Raw genomic sequence first — 19,426 nt, forward strand, 5'->3', positions numbered from 1 at the left:
ATTCTAGTCGTGCGAACTATAAAATGTCTGGAAGGTAGTTTGAATTTTGAAAAATATCGTATGAGTTTATTTATTTCTAGGTAGAGCAAGGTCTTAGAATATAAATAAAGGTCTGCAATATGGAATGGTATCTAAAACAAATAGTTAGGAATGTATCATGACAATAATTGAAAGCAAAATTATAAAGTGCCTTTTATTATAAAGGCAATCGTAGGTCAGTTCTGACGACCTTGTCTACAATTTAAAATACAGTAACATTGATGAAGGGAAATTTACTTTTTGTAAATAGTTGCGGAAACTCAAATCTGGTAGTTACTTGATCATAAGAATAATTTATTTTAAAGTAAATCCGGCTTACGTACACCTAAAGTAACGCCCCTTTCTAAGGGAACCCCAAACAATATAACTAACGAAACACGATAGTAACGAGTCTGCTATATTTAATATGAGGAGACGGCGTCAGGCACGGTCGATACGTCTCGACGTCGGGAAGAAACGGTTCAGCAAACAAACGTTTCACAAAGGATACTTAGCAAGACTCGAGTGATACGTACAATGAATCTAGCGTCACTCTGAGTTAGGTAGATGTTCTAGCGACACTCTGAGTTAGGTAGATGTTCTAGCGTGACACTCAGTGAGTTAGGTACAGGTTGCGTATGCGTGTTGGTAATTTGGTTGGAACATCAAAGTGAAGGTTTTGTATGATGTAAGTATACTTTTAAGCGGGTTATGTTTTATTTTGAAGCCGTTACGGATCTTTATAGAGGATGTTATTAATTTTATTAAAGAAACATGGCGATGAAAGATGATACAAAATATCAAATATTTAAAAGATTGTTTTAGAATTGTCAATTTGATCAAAACTCGTGTTCCTCAAAACAAGATTCAATTATGTACAAAATGGTTCGTTAGTTAAAAGTTAAACAGCATTTCTAAAAAGCAAATACAAGAAAATATTATTGAAATATAACTGTTTCGTTTCTAGTACTATTATTTGGGCTGTTATTTATGAAAACATTTGTTCCAGTTATCGTCAACCCAAAAGTTCCACCCGGCAGCAAGGAGAGCGCTAAAAGCTTCAACTTTGATTTCTCATACTGGTCGCACAACGTAAGTATTAATATACATATTAATATATTACATTGTAAATTAAGTAATAAATACATTAACGTATAAAATTTACGGCTTCACGATGTTAGTTTCAATATGGCGAGGTAATTAATGTTTTACGTAATACAGCGATATTTCGCTGAACGGGCGTTTTGTGGAAATTTATGTTCGTTTAGCTACCTTTGATAATTTCATATGAATAGTATAATTGTTATAGCAATGCATATGTTTATTATACGTTTCGAGAATTGGGCGGATTTAATCAATATTGCCAATAGCTCCTAAGAATCAAATTTCCTTAGCAAAACATAATTGTACTATGCTTTTGGATTAAATTGGTTTTCCATTATCCTTTAAATAAATTGCTCAAGTTTCGTGTTACATTATTGGTCATTAGAGATATTCGAGTAAAGATATGTTTTCTTGCTCTAGATTATAATTATATAAGTAAAATAAATTTAGTACCTTCTGCTCACGAACCTATATTATATTTTTGTTATTCTTTGAGTAAAGTAAACAATGAATGCAAGAACGTTTATATCCTTTACTCATAGACGAATTAATCACTTAAGTCTGAGTGAACAGATAACTTGATTGAACGATTTGCAGATTCTTTTATACTTTTCAATGGGTTTTAAATTAATGGATTAAATTATCTTGTAATAAATCACTCTTGTAACTAGATGGAATTCTCTCGAATTACATTTGGAGGGCGGCCATATTGGATTTAACTTGTAATGGATTAAGGGATTAGTTATCTGTGATACATAGGGTTGCTATAAGGCTTCGTTGTTGACAGCTCGTGTTTATCAAACACCTACGACATTCATTATACTTAATGCTTAGTACAAATATTATTAAAGGACTTTGGATTTATATGGTTACTGTACCATTAAAACATCGTTTCATGTCGATTTGGTTATATACTAGTAATATGTAAAAATGGTATTTGTAATACAATGGTTAAAATTCGTATAATTACAAACAAAGCAATAATAAGTGGATATAATTGTGTATTTTGGGGAACAATTTCGAACCCTCATCGCTTCACCACAACGCGGGTTTCAATTGAATCCTGCGATAATTAATTTTGATGCGGCCTTAAACGGTCAACGCTCGCTTGTGATTGTCTGTGGTCACCTGGAATGGCGGGAATATTGACGTGTAATTACAATAGATATTGCTTCTGGGTTTGAAAGGATTCGTATGATAATGGATTTTATAATTGCTACATATAGCATATGCATCTATAATACTAAAATAGAAAGGTTAGAGTGTTAGATTTTATTATATACTAGCTTTCCGCCCGCGGCTTCGCCCGCTTAGTCTTAAACATAATAAATTATATACTAAAACCTTCCTCTTGAATCACTCGTTTTATTAAAAAAAACCGCATCAAAATCCGTTGCGTAGTTTTAAAGATTTAAGCATACATAGGGACGTAGGGACAGAGAAAGCGACTTTGTTTTATACTATGTAGTGATGTTTCTATCATGGTAAAATAGTAAGATTAGAGTGTTAGATTTTATCAATGTTTCCGTAATTCCAAAATGTTAGGACGTTAGATTAAATAATGTAGGAGGTAAAAGCGTTATTAAAGCGCTAGAAATCTATTTAGGACCACTTTATATCTAAACCTGGTACGATTAGCATCAGAAATGAAAAACGAAGATTATGGATATTTATTATAATTTATGCGGTGCTCTCGGCAACGGCAATAAAGGAATATAAATTATGAGAATATTCAAATGACCATCCTATTATTTCTATAGGATATATTATACTATATAAAATTATATTTATAACTTCATAATTTCAGATATCGTTTTATATTCAAACTCAACTCAAACTCAAACATTTATTTATTCAATAAGACTTCTTCTAGAAGCACTTTTGAATCGTCATAGGCGGAGAATATAATTCAGTAATACTTCAAAAGAGGCGTATGAATATAATTCAGTAATACTTCAAAATTCATGAAACCTCTGAACCTCCTGCGAGTCATTCAATTTAGAAAATTCAAAACTGCTTTAACTTTTAATGAACATGTCCACTACATAACACTTATAATATGACACCGCTTTTCATGCTCTACATTTGATAAAGTGCAAAATGAAGTAGCTTCGCAGTCAAGTATAATTATTTTCAGATAGGAGACAATTTCCTTTCGAAGCTTTTAGTAGCTATGCCTTTTATACCACGCTTTTAATGTCTCTTTATTCTGAAGACATTAAGAGGCATTGTAGTGACAGGAACACTTATGTAAGATAAAGTGTACTTGACTTTATAAATACAGCACAAATTTGGAAAGTGTGAAAGTTAGGTGAAATTCTAAGACAGTGCGCGCACGAGCAACTTTGTCTGCGCAACTATTTTGTCTCTCCACCCATGGGCTAGTATGAAAGTGCGCGCATGTAGCGACGCAACTCCCCATACAATTGATGGGAGAGACAAAATAGTTGCGGAGACAAAGTTGCTCGTGCGCGCTAGCTCTAAGACGTAGTCTTTTACATAGCTTCAGTGACAAAATGAAATCTAATATTGACTATGTATAATGTAATCATTGTTCAATGGTCAATGAATATTAAGCACACTTAGAAAACATTAAGATTAACTATTATTTAAATAGTTGAATATTTTTCTGACGTACTTTTTATAATAAATAATATGTATTTAATACTTTTCAAACAGCCCAGTGATGCAGATTTCTCTTCGCAAATTATGGTCTACAAAGATATCGGCGAAGAAATGTTACAACATGCTTTTGACGGTAAATATACGATAATTATTAGCGTCAAGCACGTCTAATCTTTCAATACTAATAACAAATTTATTAAGAAACGTTTGTGAATTACTGCAAAACTGACATTATGTATTTCCTATGTTAAATTTTCTTCTAACGTCTAATAAAAATTTTCTTCACATATTTGTAATTCAAGTCTAATTTTTCTCTGTATTTTTCTAGATTTTATTAAAATTAAAACTAACTTTTGTCACGGCTTCACTCATATTCATATTGTTAACTAAACCATTGAATCGTCTTGAAGACATAGAATAACTGTAAAAAAAAGACAAGTTATTAATAGAGTTTTTCTACCAGGCTACAATATATGCATATTCGCATACGGTCAGACGGGCGCGGGGAAATCCTACACCATGATGGGTCGCGGCGAAGACGGCCAGGAGGGCATCATACCGCAGATCTGCAAGGATCTGTTCCGGCGCATACGACAGACAACGTCGGATGATCTTACTTACTCGGTAAGTGTTGGTAAAAAAGATGTAAAATATGTATGGTGATATGATTGTTTATAGGGATACTTTTTAAAAATTTCTGTTCTTTTTTTATTCTGTGAAATACGTAAAATTAATCTGAAAAGTTAATATTTAAATGTTAAATTATATGGATTGTATTAAACGCGAATTAATAAGTTTTCATTCGTCTGTCTCATGCACGTAGCTAATTCGTAGCGGTATCTACGAGCTCGTAGCAAAAAGCTTTTTGATACTGCGATACTGCTACGAAGCATCGAAAACAGACCACATAATTTAGGATATAAACTTTTGAAACGTATCGTTTATATCGATCCAATTTTTCAAATTTAATGTAAATAAAATCGATATAAATCCTCGAGTTTTCAACACAGCTATAGGTGGTAAAATACTTCTTTTTTCTTCATTCTACATAGATTTTGTTCAATGGCTTGATGACAAATGACTTTTAAACAAAATCTATGTAACCTATAAAATTTATTACCTATTCCACACAGGTGGAGGTCTCATACATGGAGATATACTGCGAGCGTGTCAGAGACCTCTTGAACCCAAAGAATAAGGGCAACCTGCGGGTCCGTGAGCACCCGGCCCTTGGACCCTACGTGGAGGACCTCAGCAAGCTGGCTGTTATGTCCTATCAGGATATATACGACTTGATCGATGAAGGGAATAAAGCCAGGTAAGGATACTTGTAGGTATTAGGTGTCTTAGTGGCTGAGAAAAAAGGTAAAAATGTTGTGCGTACTATTTGTTTTGATAATAATTGATAGGGTGTGAGTTTTTTGGGGATTACTTGTTAGTGGCTGAAAAAAGGTGAAAAATACATGTATTCTTTTTGTAGCTTACTTTTATTAAACTCGTCAACCACAATGCTTAACTGATTTGAATATGTAAGTTATACGACAGAAGTAAAAGTATGAAATGAAATCATTACTGAACTACCTAAATAATGCTACATTTTATGGGCTAATTTTTAAATTTTCGAAATACCTCAAATCTCCTGCAATAAGTGTTGTTAACATGTTAAACAATAATTCTATATTTATGAAATCACACTAACCTTCCAACTACCCTCAATTCACAAAAATAATAAAAGTCCGTTACACGCAAACAATTTAAACACTCATAATGCACTATGCAAATAAGTAAAGTGAGGATTAAAATGATGTGTTGAAAGCATTAAAACGGAACGCAAACATCCCTCGCCCTCTGGGAGTACTCGTACAATTAATACAACCTTGACACACTTGACGTTCTGTGTATAATATCCCTTTAGCTTTTTCTTGAATGTGTTTGATTTGATAATTCTCTTTGACAAAAACCATAGTATAATTAAAATTAGTCGTATTTGCCTGTTGTGATAAAATTTGACAATACAATCAACCATTAATTTTTGAATTTATAAATAAATATTTGAGTACTTAGTACAAAAATGCAAATGCAAATGATTAATTTTTTTTTATTTATTCAACTAGGATATTTTAGGTATGATCTTATAAATGGAAACAGTAATATTTAGATATTTAATATACATATATATTTTCTTTACCAGAACTGTGGCAGCAACAAACATGAACGAGACATCATCTCGCTCGCACGCCGTATTCACCATCTTTTTCACACAGCAGCGGCATGATAAGACTACCAATTTGGTCTCTGAAAAGGTACTTTTTATATATTTCTATTGTGTTTTAATTTTCTCTGATTAACTTGTTTTGAAGTGTATTATTTGTTAGAGAACTTTTGATACACTCATTTTTTAAAGCAAAGGATATAAAAAAAATATTTAAGACGAATTTCACTCTGTCTACTCATCATATATCTACTTTTAGCTATGAAGATGAAAAGAAATGTTCTCACCTGTCTTCCTTTGACATTTATGTTTCATCTCGATACGTGAAATGGAAAAGTATTTTCATAAAACAATGTTATAAAAAATAATTTATTGTTACGATGTGTAGACAAAAATCAGAGTAAATGATATATCTATAGAAAATATTACATATTGTTGTTTTCTTACTTTAGCCTTAATTTTTTTTTCACACAGGTGTCAAAAATCTCGCTAGTCGATCTAGCGGGTTCCGAACGTGCTGACTCCACAGGCGCTAAGGGAACTCGCCTGAAGGAAGGAGCCAATATTAATAAGTCGCTCACTACGTTGGGAAAAGTTATATCGGCGCTTGCTGAGATTGTAAGTATATTTTTTATAAGCTTTTCAAAATAATGGAATAGTTTAATTTGTTTTTGTTAGTTAATAAATAAAAAGGTACATGTGTGCATACTTGTGCTATATAATATATCTCTTCGCGGTTGACAATCATAAATTTAGTATGTTTAGAGAAATACGAGTATGGTTAAATACCATTTACAATAAAGGACCAATTTCGAATCGAATTACTGTTTTTTCAGAAGAGATATAAAGATATGAATATATATCAATAGAAGTTTTCGTCTTCTCTTTATCTTTGCATATACTAGGTTGATCCAAAAGTAATGATAATTGGGTATTTCCTGTGCACATAAAAATATAAAATAAATATTTTTTGCTTGCTCATGTACTCACTAAGTTATCACAAAAAAATCATATCAACAGGCCACGTTTCCAAGTATTTACATTAATTTGAATGTGGACCGTGGGTGCCAGAATGTTTCCCGACGAAAAGAAGAAACAACGATTCGACATTTAGAGGGTGAATTTCCAAATTTTTTATGAGATCAGGATAATTTTTTGTCACGATTTGTGATCATGGACGTTACCCGGGTTCACCATGTTTATGCTGAAACCAAGAAACAATTAATGGCCTGGATGCGAGCTTCCAAAGTGACGATGAAGAAATTCAAAGTGAAAATTAGTGGGGTAGATTTAAGCGGTAGTTTTTTGGGACGCTGAAGGAATAATTATGGTGGGATATTTTAAGAAGGTAGCCACTATATTGGGCTCTTACTACACATACCAAATTAAAAGATTGCGGTAGGTTAGTAAGGAAAAGAGACATGGCAAAATGCGGGCTTGAATGCTGCTTCACCCAGACAACGCACCAGATCACAAAGCGTCAGTTGCAATGGCTGCCATTAAAAAATCGGCATTCCAAATGCTTGAACACCCACCCTGTTTGTTAGATCTAGCTCCTAGTTATTTCTATCTCTCTCCTCGGCACAAGAAACACCTTCGAGGCAAGAAATTTTAAGACGACAGCGAAGTGATGGCCGCAGTAGAGGGGTTTTTGTGGATGAAGTCAAAGTTTTTTTTTTTTAAGTTTAAGAAAAAAATATCGATGTATATTATCTAGTTAGAAGACTATCTAGAGGAATACATAATAATTTTAACTGTAATGACCTTGTTTAATATTGATTATCATTACTTTTGGATCAACCCATGTATATTGAATTTGGGATGGTGGTGGGAGTAGATTCTTTAATGTAAACATTCTATTATATAAATTAGTTCAAAATATATATCTTATCAAATTAAAAGAAAAGAATTATTAATATTGCATGTCTAGAATAAAGTGTAATTCATGTGTGTTTGAGTCTAATAATCATTCTTTCTTCAAATAAGAATTCGTTATCAACTCATATATTCATTCATTTTATGAAATGCTAAGATATCATCACACTTGATTTATTCCATTAAGTCATATTTAAGCTATCTACACACAGTACATATTCTAGCGAGACAACTTTAAAAATAATAATGACTGAAGGATTAAACTTATTTTTTAATTTGACTTGCAATTTACCCTACCTTTCAAGTGAAAAAGAAATATGTATCTTTCAGTTAAGTAATAAAATTTTAATGTACAAGCTGTATACTATCTTTAATATTTGTAAGATTGTATATTTTTAAATGTATTAAGCGTAAAATGTAAATAAGAGGAGTTACTTATACATATTTTGTAAGTTTCAAGTAATACTTATCATTATAAACCTCGTCGTATTAAAAAGTATAATCTATCACAGTTACACAATCATAATCATCTTATTGGCTAAACCAATTACATTACAATCAAGTGTGGTGCTAAAATGAACTCTAACATATGCTAGCTAAATATTATTTTCGAATGTTTGATGCATCTCGTGTACTTGGACAAACTATAGTCGGTAAGTGGAATGTTTGTATGTGGTTGTGTTCGCTTTATTTTGTTTTATTCATGTACACACATACATGACACTGATTACGTATGAATCTTTGTATATGTGTGTTGTATGATGTAGGCGTTTTGGAACGAAATTCCTTATCGCGGTAAGCTGGCTTAGACGAGAGTCATGAAAAATCCTCACGACACTTGATTATCAAAAGTGTATTAACATTCCTGCACTTATTTCATTTATCATTTAACTTCTAAATATTGTTAATTTATTTAATTATACCTCCTATAATATTTATTTCAAAACGAAAGGAACTTCGTTCCAATCAGGTGTCCCACATGTGACACTTCAGACATTTTTTATGTGTGTGTTTCGTTTTATGCTTTAATAATATAAGAAAGATTATTTAACAGAATTTTGAATGTAAAATAGTGAACTTTTAAGCCTAAAGCAGAGTAACGAATATAACAAAATAATTAACTTCTAGCCGATTGAAGTTGTAAGCTTCAGAGATTTTGTTATTAATGGTAGTCAGTATTTTAGTACTTTTACTAAGAGACTTATAAACTTCTTAATATAGCCGAATTCTCAAACGACTTCTTACATTCTCTTGAATAATACCTAATGCTATTTTTAAGTTAAAAGTTATTTTAGGTTTTGAATTCATTAATCTTACGTGACTTGCGAACATTTTATGTAATTTAGATTTTCGTTTATAAATTCTTACTGTCTTACCACAAAAAACTTTAGACAGGGTTTAACTTTAAGCGCGGGTTCTCTTTAATCTGGTCATCATTTTCGTAAATTAGTTTTAGAGAAGTTAAAAAAATACCAAAGAAAATGTCTTTGAGAATTCGGCCAACTCCAAACTAAACAATTGAACTATAAAATATCTCTTATCTTTAGGCATCAAAGAGCAAGAAATCAAAGAAAGCGGACTTCATACCGTACCGTGACTCGGTGCTCACATGGTTGCTAAGGGAGAACCTTGGAGGGAACTCGAAGACGGCCATGATTGCTGCTATATCGCCAGCTGATATTAATTACGACGAGACGCTCAGTACATTGAGGTTTGTTTGTGTTTTATCTCACATTTACCCTCTTTTTGTTAAAATTACCTACTTTTTCAAAATTGAAAAAATAGTTCAATTTATTTATTACACAATAATTTTTCTGAATATCTCAAGCATGATATGCATGCTAGGGAAAATTCAGTTATATTGGATAAATACACAAGAAATATATTATACATATAAATTGAAAGGAAAGAAAGAAAAAAAATTGCAACGGAGCATCACTATGTCATTGGTATCAATTGATATCGTATTCATTAGATTATGCCATGTACAATCAAATATTATTTCAAACGAAAGGAAATATAATGAAATACTTGATTATTATCTCTTCTATAACATTATATTTGTACATCAGATACGCCGACCGCGCCAAACAAATCGTATGCAAGGCGGTCGTCAACGAAGACGCAAACGCGAAACTCATCCGCGAACTCAAAGAGGAAATACTCAAATTACGCGAACTACTCAAGGCAGAAGGAATCGACGTCGAAGAGGGTAAGTACCTACTCCCAAACAAAAATCCCCTACAAATAGGCTTAGCCGTCGTGTGACCACATAGAGCGTCTTGTGAATGTGTCTTAGTAACTAACGATGCTAGATAACGCCACAAACGAAATAATAAATAAGCTAATTCCATACTAACATACCAACTTTTGTTTCCAATCGTGAAGGACCCGACGGTAGAGTCGTTTACGAAAAGAAAGAGACCAGTAAGTAAGATTACAGAGGCTTTCGCATATGTACACCCCACCTGTACCGCTTTGCCTCGGGGTTGCCAGATAATAATGCGAAAAACACTGGCAACCCACACGAAAATAAAGCAATATTGCACTCCTCTCCAAAGCTTGTGGCGTTCTAGGCGTAGATACATTTTTTCACTACATATAATTAATTATGTCGTAAAAGGAATGAAGGCTTCTTTTATTTTTGGTGTTGGGGTATATCTAATATATATGTACCTTGTATGGGATTATATTTTATATTCATGTAACTCAAATATTTTCGTTTGTACTGAGTATTTTCATAAAAAAAATGTTAAATTTCACATGTATTACCGAATAGTATATTGGCATGAACGAATTATTCTGATAAAGTACTCGGTATTTCTGCTCGATCTTTCGTTCGCGGCTTTAGTTTATTTCAGCCAATATTAAAGTTACAAGTCGCTGACGGAACAATTGCCATCTTATTAAAGAAAAAAAAATGTCAAAAAGTAATGATTTTTTCTTTGTTACAAGTCGCTAACGAAATTTATTTTAGTAATGACGTCTACAGTCGCTTATAAGAGCTTTGAATCTATGAATTGCATGATTTGATGTGTATTTATAATATGTTATAAAAAAATTGTATCGTCGTAGAAGTTACAGAAATTTAATTTGATATTATTAAAGGTGTCGGTATTATGCTATTACCACCTATATAACAGATATAGCATTTACTTTCACAATGGCTTATTAAAATATATTATATTCTATACAATATTTATGCCAATACAAAAGAACAAATCTCAATCTATATTATCTATTATAGTAAAATTAAAGAAATCGTATATACATAATTTTTTTTTATATTTAGAGATTTTTACATGCTATGCATATCTAACAAGCTACATAACAAAATACGCATATGCGTGCATCTTGCATAAAATTAATAAAATCTAAAAAAAAAAAACATATGGGTCCTGATTCTATAGTGTCACAGATTAACAAAACAGTCCCTAATTTATATATTATTCGCGTATAAGAAGAAATAAAAAAGGGATAGGACTTTTTACAGCTTATAGTCGCATATGATTTTAACAAGTAAAAAAATTGTTCCTATAACACACAGATGGATCGATTTGGTAGAAAATCTATAAATTCAAATATTGCATCTTTTACGGACCAAAAAAATATCAATTGACAATAGAATCAGGGCACCACACAACACTACAACACCAAATTGCATACAAAAACACATTTAAACTGCACATTTGAACAGGAGATCAATCGCCAATGCGCAAGAAGACAGAAGAAGAAGAGATGATGTCGCCGAAACTGTCTCGAGCGGCGACGACTATCGCGGAGGAAGCGGTGGACCAACTGCAAGCGTCTGAGAAACTTATTGCTGGTAAGTTTGTAGTTATTGGTCGTTTAGACACATTTGAACAGAAGAACCTTTGCCATAGCGCAAGAAGATCGAAAGAAGATACTGAAAATTGAAAGAAAATGTGAAAATTTTGTGTCGTGAAAACGAAATATTCAGGCTTGATAGTGATACTTGTTCATTTGATTTTTATAGAAGATTGTATTTTAATTGAATTATCCGTTAAATTGACTGTCTAATGTACTGTCTAATTAAAAAATGGCGAGCAAAAGGAAGACATGTATTCTTACATTGCAGGTCCATGAGTAATTAAAAAACTTGACCTTTCAATACTATACTTTTTTCAAAAATTTTGCTGTTTTTTGTATAACCCGATAAATATTTTAATCTCCATAACAAAGCAGCAATATAGCTAATCTATTCTGCACAGAATTAAACGAGACCTGGGAGGAAAAACTCAAACGCACGGAACAAATCCGAGTGCAACGCGAAGCCGTGTTCGCTGAGATGGGTCTAGCGGTCAAGGAGGGGATCACTGTAGGTGTATACTCGCCTAAGAAAACACCCCATTTGGTCAATTTGAATGAAGACCCTAATTTGTCGGAGTGCCTCATTTATTATATCAAGGATGGTGAGTTGGATTTTTTGTATATTATTGATAGAAAGGTGCAAAATATATATCTACATTAGCTAAGATATGGCATTATGAATTCTGGAAATTGACAAAAATATAATCATCATATATGTGTGTTATATGAGAACGTAGTACCCGCTGTTTAGGTAATCACCATGAATAGCATTTATTCTGAAAACATAAACTTAACTCGAAACAAAAAAAAATACATGTCAAGACACTACATTTTGACACCAAATAGATTACAATCATGATTTTGTTGTCGAAAAATACCTGGAGTATGTACCTGGAGTGTGCCGGGTTAATATTCTAAGGATAGCGGCATTTTATAGTGTTCGACAGCTAAGCATGTTCGGACAGGAAATAGTGACAACTATTCATCCACAAAAATATTCAATCCAAAGTTACCTCTAACACTATATTTTTATAGTCAATCATAATTTAGTACTAATAGAATTTTGTTCTAACTTAGCATATTAATTTGCCCATATTTTAATCCTATTTTATACAGGTGTAACTCGCGTTGGTACAGCAGAAGCGAACGTGCCTCAAGACATACAACTTTCCGGCTCACATATAGTCAGCGAGCATTGCATTTTCGAGAACACGGATGGAGTCATATGTCTGATACCGCATCGTGGTGCGCTGGTCTATGTTAATGGACGAGAGGTGAATTGAGCTTTATTTTGTACGGTGTAGAGTTGATTTTTGATTGAATTAAAATTTGACTCGTGTATGATAAATGTAAAATAAATATGCTTAGTCTAAAAACTTGAAACACCAGTTTATTAAAAAGATGACTAACGTTGCAAATTGAATCGTTAATGAAATATAATAAATATGAAATTAATATAAAATTAAAATATTCGTATGGCTTGGAACGCTAGTTTTTTTTCAGTTTGAGTCAAAATAATATTTTTGAATTATTCTTTGTCCTCAACCAAATACGATATTCCACTTATTCGGTCGTTTACAAGCAAAATAATTATATTCTAAAGATCTAATCATACCACAAATAAATCTTAATACCCTCCAAACCAGGTAAACGAGCCAATAATCCTGAAAACGGGGTCCCGTGTGATCCTGGGCAAGAACCACGTGTTCCGTTTCACGCATCCCGGACAACCGAGAGAGGAGCCGCTGAACAAACTGATCACGGACACTACTGATACTGAAGTGCCGGAAAGTGAGTTATTTTTAAAATATTCTATCTCTTTACAGGGGGAAACGTTTTGCTGGTCATAGGGGTTTACTATGTCCATCCATTCAGATGATTTATTTGCTATACTTTAGTTCAAGACAAAAGTAATTAACGTGAGAAGAAATTTTTAATAACCAATATTTTGTATATAGTTAGACGGGTAGATAGAACGAGAGAGATAGATAGATATGCTTTTGAATTGAAGCAGGGTTTTGATAATGATAGGCACTTGTCTGTTCAGTTTGAGTAAATTCTTTTGAAAATTTGTATTGATTATACCTATTGTGCATATATTAAGTGTAAACTAAACCTTTCGAATTTTGTAGCAATGTGGCAAAAATTCAAAATTTACTTCTATTAAATGTAATGCTGACGCTCTTCAAGATGAACCTTTTTCAAAAATAGCATACAGATTTTATAAAAAGTAGATTACCTAATTTTTGCGAGATGATCCATATAATGCTATCAAAATTGAAATAATCCCTTCAAACAGAAGAAAGCGCAGCCGAAACGGTAGACTGGGACTTCGCGCAATGCGAGCTACTAGAGAAGCAAGGCATCGATCTCAAGCAAGAGATGCAGAAACGTCTCTGTGCGCTCGAGGAGCAGTTCCGCAAGGAGAAGGAACACGCTGACCAGCAGTTCGAGGAGCAGAGAAAGGTCCGATTTAAGGGTGTTTGATCGCTTTATATACTCAAAACTCAATTACAGATTATGTTTGATAAAAGAGATTTTATGTAAATATGTAAATAATAAAAGCTACCCGCCTAAAACTGGCAATAAGGAAAAATAGCATAGTTTCAGTTTCTGTTCGATTTCCGGACAAAAACTGTTCTATTATATGTTATATGTTTCTCAGGTCTCAAACTATCTGTTATTATAAGTTTCGTTTAAATCGGTTTAATATTTTAGGCGTGGAGAAGAGATAGAGAGACAGAGCTACTTTAGCATTTATAATATAATAAAAATAAATATATGAATATAATATTATAAATAAATAAAAAGTAGGGATTAATTTCCTACTCAGTGATTTTTTATTTAAGCAAAAATTTTTTGAGCAATATATGTAAATTTATGTATTTGAATATGGACCGTACTTAAATATGGAACGTATGGGCTTACCATGGACGCCTGTGACTATGCTGCCAAGACGTGATGGAATCGATGTGATCAATGGCATCAGCGAGTAGACATGCGCCATGCCTCTGATCACATTGATTGCATATCTTCTTTAATAGCATTTTTGGGACAAAATTATGACAGGAATCGAGCGCCCAGTAATTTATTTCGTATACATCACCAGTTATCCTTTTTTTACTTCATTTTAGTTTGAGTGCTTTTTGAGTGGCTCATAATTGACTTACTTTTTTGTGTTTTAATTATTTTACCATGTCTTGTCTTTTAAATTACATTAATATAATACAGAACTACGAAGCGCGTATCGACGCGTTGCAACGTCAAGTGGAGGAACAGAGCGTGACTATGTCTATGTATAGCTCTTACACGCCTGAAGACTTCCATAATGATGAAGATATATTTGGTAAGTATTTTTTAAAACGTGAATTGTATAATTTTGATTTGAGACTATAGTTTCAGTATTAAAATACTTTCAAAATAATCAACTTAATATGTTATTGTAATCTTGTTGGTTGTATTGTGATTTGCGGAGCATATAAATTTTACTTATAATATTATGATAAACAATAATTGTGAAATGTGTTCTTGTTAAAAATATAAAGAAGCAATCCTACTCCTACGTAGATTACAAAAGGTTTCCACGATTTCAAAATTTACAGTTTTATAAAGACTAAAACATTAATTGTAATATATACCAAACTGAAATATTTTTTTCTGGATGGTCATAATATATTCTAATGAAAATAATTATTTTGGCACAGTGAACCCACTATTTGAAACGGAATGCTGGTCAGCCCGCGAAGTGGGTCTAGCGGCGTGGGCCTTCCGCAAGTGGAAGTATCATCAGTTCACATCGCTACGTGATGATTTGTGGGGAAATGCTATTTTCCTCAAGGTTAGTACTTGAAAAACAAGGTTAACAAGTTAACGGTATAGAATATGTGTCTTTGCTAGGAGAGATATTTTTTTGTTTATTAGGACACACAACCAATAACAAATGTTAACGATTTTTTTTATAGTTTTAATGTGTCACTTGTTTTTATATACGTGTGCTTAAAACAATCTATTAACGTTCGAACAAAAATGGAGCTGATCACAAAAAATACCTCTATTAATAACTCAGGCCCCGAATTCACAGACACAATAGAAAATCTATTGTGTCGTGGACCGATCGGGCGGTTCGGGGCTCAATGGGTTAAAAATTGTCTCAGGTGTATTTTTCATTGTTCCTTAAAACACTAATTTATTTCCTCACCCCAATCAGGAAGCGAACGCGATATCCGTAGAACTGCGCAAGAAAGTGCAGTTCCAATTCACACTCCTCACCGACACTCCTTATTCCCCCCTACCCGCGGAACTAGCGCCACGTGATGACGCAGACGACGAGTATAGGCCCAGCGCACCTACTGTTGTTGCTGTAGAAGTTACCGACACTAAGAATGGTGCTACACACTATTGGACACTCGAAAAGTTGCGGTAAGTCCCCACTTATACTTTTATCCCCCCGGATAAATGGCATAATTAGTAGGGGAAGGGAAAAATACCAAATATTAATCATCAAATGGGGGGTTTTGTGTGGGTGTGTGTGTTTGATATGTGGAAGTAGGTGTTAGCGCATTAGTGATGTGGTAGTGATGGATGATGCGTTAAGTGTAGTGTAGATAGGTAGGATAGGTGTACTTTTTGGAACTAGCGCCACGTGATGACGCAGACGACGAGTATAGACCCAGCGCACCTACTGTGGTTGCTGTAGAAGTTACCGACACTAGAATGGCGCTACACACTATTGGACGCTCGAGAAGTTGCGGTAAGTACCCTTTTATCCCCTCGGATAAAAAGATAAATTAGTAGGGGAAGATACATTTGATTGGGAGGCTTTCTCCCCGTGACTTTGCTGGTTGTAAAGTAATAGATGGTATAATCACTAAATCAAGTTTTAAATCCTGAATTTTATGGGTGGTAATGTGTGAGTGACTGTATCGTTTTAGTCATTGTTTAAGAAATTTTGTTTGGATTTTGCATGGATAGTGTTAAATGTAAAGAATTTTGGAAAATAGTAAGTCAAATAGGTATCAATTGATAAGTAGATGTAAATTACACATAGATATTATATATAATGTAAATGTAGATCAGGTAAATGTATAGTGAGCATAAACAAAATAATTTTGAATGGATTTATGCCTATTGTTAAATAGGCTGAATGCATGTGGTTGTGTGAATAAAAAAGATAGGTTATATTATATATTTTATTAATCTTAATCTTTTTTTGTGTGGGAAATGTAATATTATTTAATGTATTATGACGTCACTTCTAAAAAACTGATGAATGTTTTTGTTTTATTAATACATTCTATAAAGAGCAATTTCTTCTTGACACTCACACTGTGAAACTTGCTGTTTATTAGATTTTTATATTTAACTAATTAGAATTAGGTATGTGAAAATATTTATGTAGTTGTTGAATAATAATAATATAAATAGTTGGCCAAAAATAAATTAGATTTTCTTACGATTATTAAACTTTCCAATACGTATTACTTTTCTCAATGGAATAATAAATATTCTGTAAAAACTTCGCTACATTTCCTCTTATTTATTTGGTTTAATATTTATTGTATTTTATTTTAGTGTTTCAATTATTTTTTATTTACTTTTGTTTTATTTTGCATTTATTTACAATGATTTTTTATAATTTATAATTTAAACCACTACGTTAAATAATTTATGCTGTAGCCTTTTATTTGTTATATATTTATTTGTTTTTGTAAAAATATACTATACTATAATGTCGTAGGTAAGTACATTTTAGACATTAACATATAGTTGGCGACGTTAAATATATAGCGCTTGATTTAGTTGCTGCTTATTTATATTATTTTACAAACGCTTTTTATTCGAATGTATACAAATATATCTATGACGCGGTGACGCTGGCTACATTGGTCTTAAAACCGTGTGAACTTTCGACATCAATCGAAAAACACTGGAAAAAGTTTTTTGAGGTTAAGTCTGTGGTCTTAGGGCTTAGGCTAGTGGAAAATATCTTTTCCTATTAACCTATAGGTTAACAGAAGTGTTGTGGGGAAGGTTAGGTTAGTTTCAGGGATATGATATTTGAACGGTTAGGTTAGTTAAGGGGCTCGTATATCCGGAGAGATAGGTTAGGTTACTGGAAGTTTCTGTTTACTGGCAGAGTTAGGTCAGTTACGGGTTGCTAGACTCCAAGGCGTATATTTCCATAGCCATCGGCTGGAGCTGATGCGCCAGATATACAACATGAACGAGGGCGCGTGCCCCGAGGAGGAGGAGCCCGAGCGGGCGAGCGGGGCCCGCGCCGACCCCGACCTGCTGCAGTGCCTGTCCGCCGCCGCGCACCACACGCGCCTCTCGCTCGCCAACTTGTTGCCTTCGAGGTTTGTACCTCAAGGGAGAAACAACGGCGTTTCCGACCAAATTTGATCGTACAGGATAGGCATTGGCTGTGGGATAGCCCGTTTTGTTTCTGCCTGCTCATGTTTGGTCGCAGTCGGCCACGCTAAGCTTTTCACCGCTATGGGTGTACGTGTGATCGTCGAGTGTGTGTTGTTTGCGTTAATTCCACTATCGCTTTGCAAAGCTCAGAAGAATTTTAATTGGTGCGTTCTTTGGTTACTTTGAAATAAATGCACGCGGTTCCACATATGTGATGTGTAAGTGTTTCACTAATAGCAAGCAAAACTAGTCCATGTAACATTGGTTGTAAGGTATATTATTGAGCAGCATCCTATAGAATCGAAATTATTTAGCATTTCTGATTATTAAAGCTCGCATGTGCTACAGCTTTAGATGCTATAAAATGTATTTACCTACTCATTACGCACGTGTACGTTTAGATTAGGTGCGCGAATTGGAAACTTAATGGTATGACCATAAGATTCAATTTTGACAGGCAACGTTTGGAGTTGATGCGCGAGATGTATCACAACGAAGCCGAACTGTCACCGACTTCACCAGATCATAACATCGAGTCAGTTACTGGTGGTGACCCATTCTACGACCGATTCCCGTGGTTCCGTTTAGTTGGACGGTAAGATATGATCACTTTAACTTTATATAATAATTGAACAATTTTTATTATTTTAATGAAAAGTGAAAATAAAATTTTAGTATAATATATAGTCATATGTATAAATTAATCTTAATAATATTTACAGGAGCTTTGTGTACCTTTCGAACCTCCTGTACCCGGTTCCCCTCATTCACAAGGTGGCCATAGTGAACGAAAAAGGAGACGTGAAGGGCTACTTGCGTGTAGCCGTACAGGCGGTAGTCGACGCTGAGAAAAGTAAGTGCTATAGATTACGTTCCTGGCTAAAAAGTATTTGCAAAGTAAACTCGAAGGACCAAATATACATGTATTTATTTTATTGTTACGTAGATAACTCGAAGGATCAAACATACATTGCTACATTTACTTTCTTTTAAATAATCTTAACATGGATTTGTTTTTCTTTGGTGTTACGGCATTAAAATGCTTTACAAATAAATTTATAAATTTATATTAGCTTATCATTTTATTTTACAAATCAATGTTATTATTACTATTGCAATTTTGTATTTTTTGCATAGATAACTCAGAATTCGTAGCGGGCGTGAAGCAGTCCGCGAAGATTTCGTTCGATGACGACATCGTGCCAACTCGGTCACGATTGAAGACCTTATCCACTGTGGAGAAAAATAATGCGATGAATCTAGAGGATCGACCTGAACAGGATTCTAATATCAAAATTGAAGGTAAGGAGTTGAAATATTGTTTTCTTAATTTCACTCACATTCTAT

The 19,426-nt window shown here is 33.4% G+C and overlaps 1 protein-coding gene across 8 annotated transcripts in view; it reads left to right on the plus strand.

Annotated features, from left to right (window-relative positions):
- Nucleotides 1–19,426, plus strand: part of unc-104 (kinesin family member unc-104) — a 73,712-nt gene that overhangs the window by 38,388 nt on the left and 15,898 nt on the right. For 4 of the 8 annotated variants that reach the window (XM_089705513.1, XM_089705518.1, XM_089705515.1 and 1 more), the window contains 21 exons: nt 1,028–1,110; nt 3,802–3,880; nt 4,211–4,371; nt 4,881–5,065; nt 5,939–6,050; nt 6,434–6,577; nt 9,382–9,545; nt 9,907–10,046; nt 10,223–10,261; nt 11,532–11,660; nt 12,067–12,267; nt 12,782–12,939; nt 13,312–13,456; nt 13,965–14,131; nt 14,897–15,011; nt 15,370–15,503; nt 15,873–16,084; nt 17,851–18,021; nt 18,537–18,674; nt 18,802–18,932; nt 19,217–19,381. In XM_089705513.1, coding sequence (XP_089561639.1) covers nt 1,028–1,110; nt 3,802–3,880; nt 4,211–4,371; nt 4,881–5,065; nt 5,939–6,050; nt 6,434–6,577; nt 9,382–9,545; nt 9,907–10,046; nt 10,223–10,261; nt 11,532–11,660; nt 12,067–12,267; nt 12,782–12,939; nt 13,312–13,456; nt 13,965–14,131; nt 14,897–15,011; nt 15,370–15,503; nt 15,873–16,084; nt 17,851–18,021; nt 18,537–18,674; nt 18,802–18,932; nt 19,217–19,381 — 2,973 coding nt within the window. The remainder of the gene's footprint in view (nt 1–1,027; nt 1,111–3,801; nt 3,881–4,210; nt 4,372–4,880; nt 5,066–5,938; nt 6,051–6,433; nt 6,578–9,381; nt 9,546–9,906; nt 10,047–10,222; nt 10,262–11,531; nt 11,661–12,066; nt 12,268–12,781; nt 12,940–13,311; nt 13,457–13,964; nt 14,132–14,896; nt 15,012–15,369; nt 15,504–15,872; nt 16,085–17,850; nt 18,022–18,536; nt 18,675–18,801; nt 18,933–19,216; nt 19,382–19,426) is intronic. The other 4 variants (XM_089705516.1, XM_089705519.1, XM_089705520.1 and 1 more) reach the window with 4 other exon arrangements.

This window comes from Colias philodice, chromosome 17 (genome assembly GCF_061535455.1).
Source record: "Colias philodice isolate Cphi_HAF_F1 chromosome 17, ilColPhil1 Martin Lab GWU primary, whole genome shotgun sequence".
Lineage (NCBI taxonomy): Eukaryota > Metazoa > Arthropoda > Insecta > Lepidoptera > Pieridae > Colias > Colias philodice.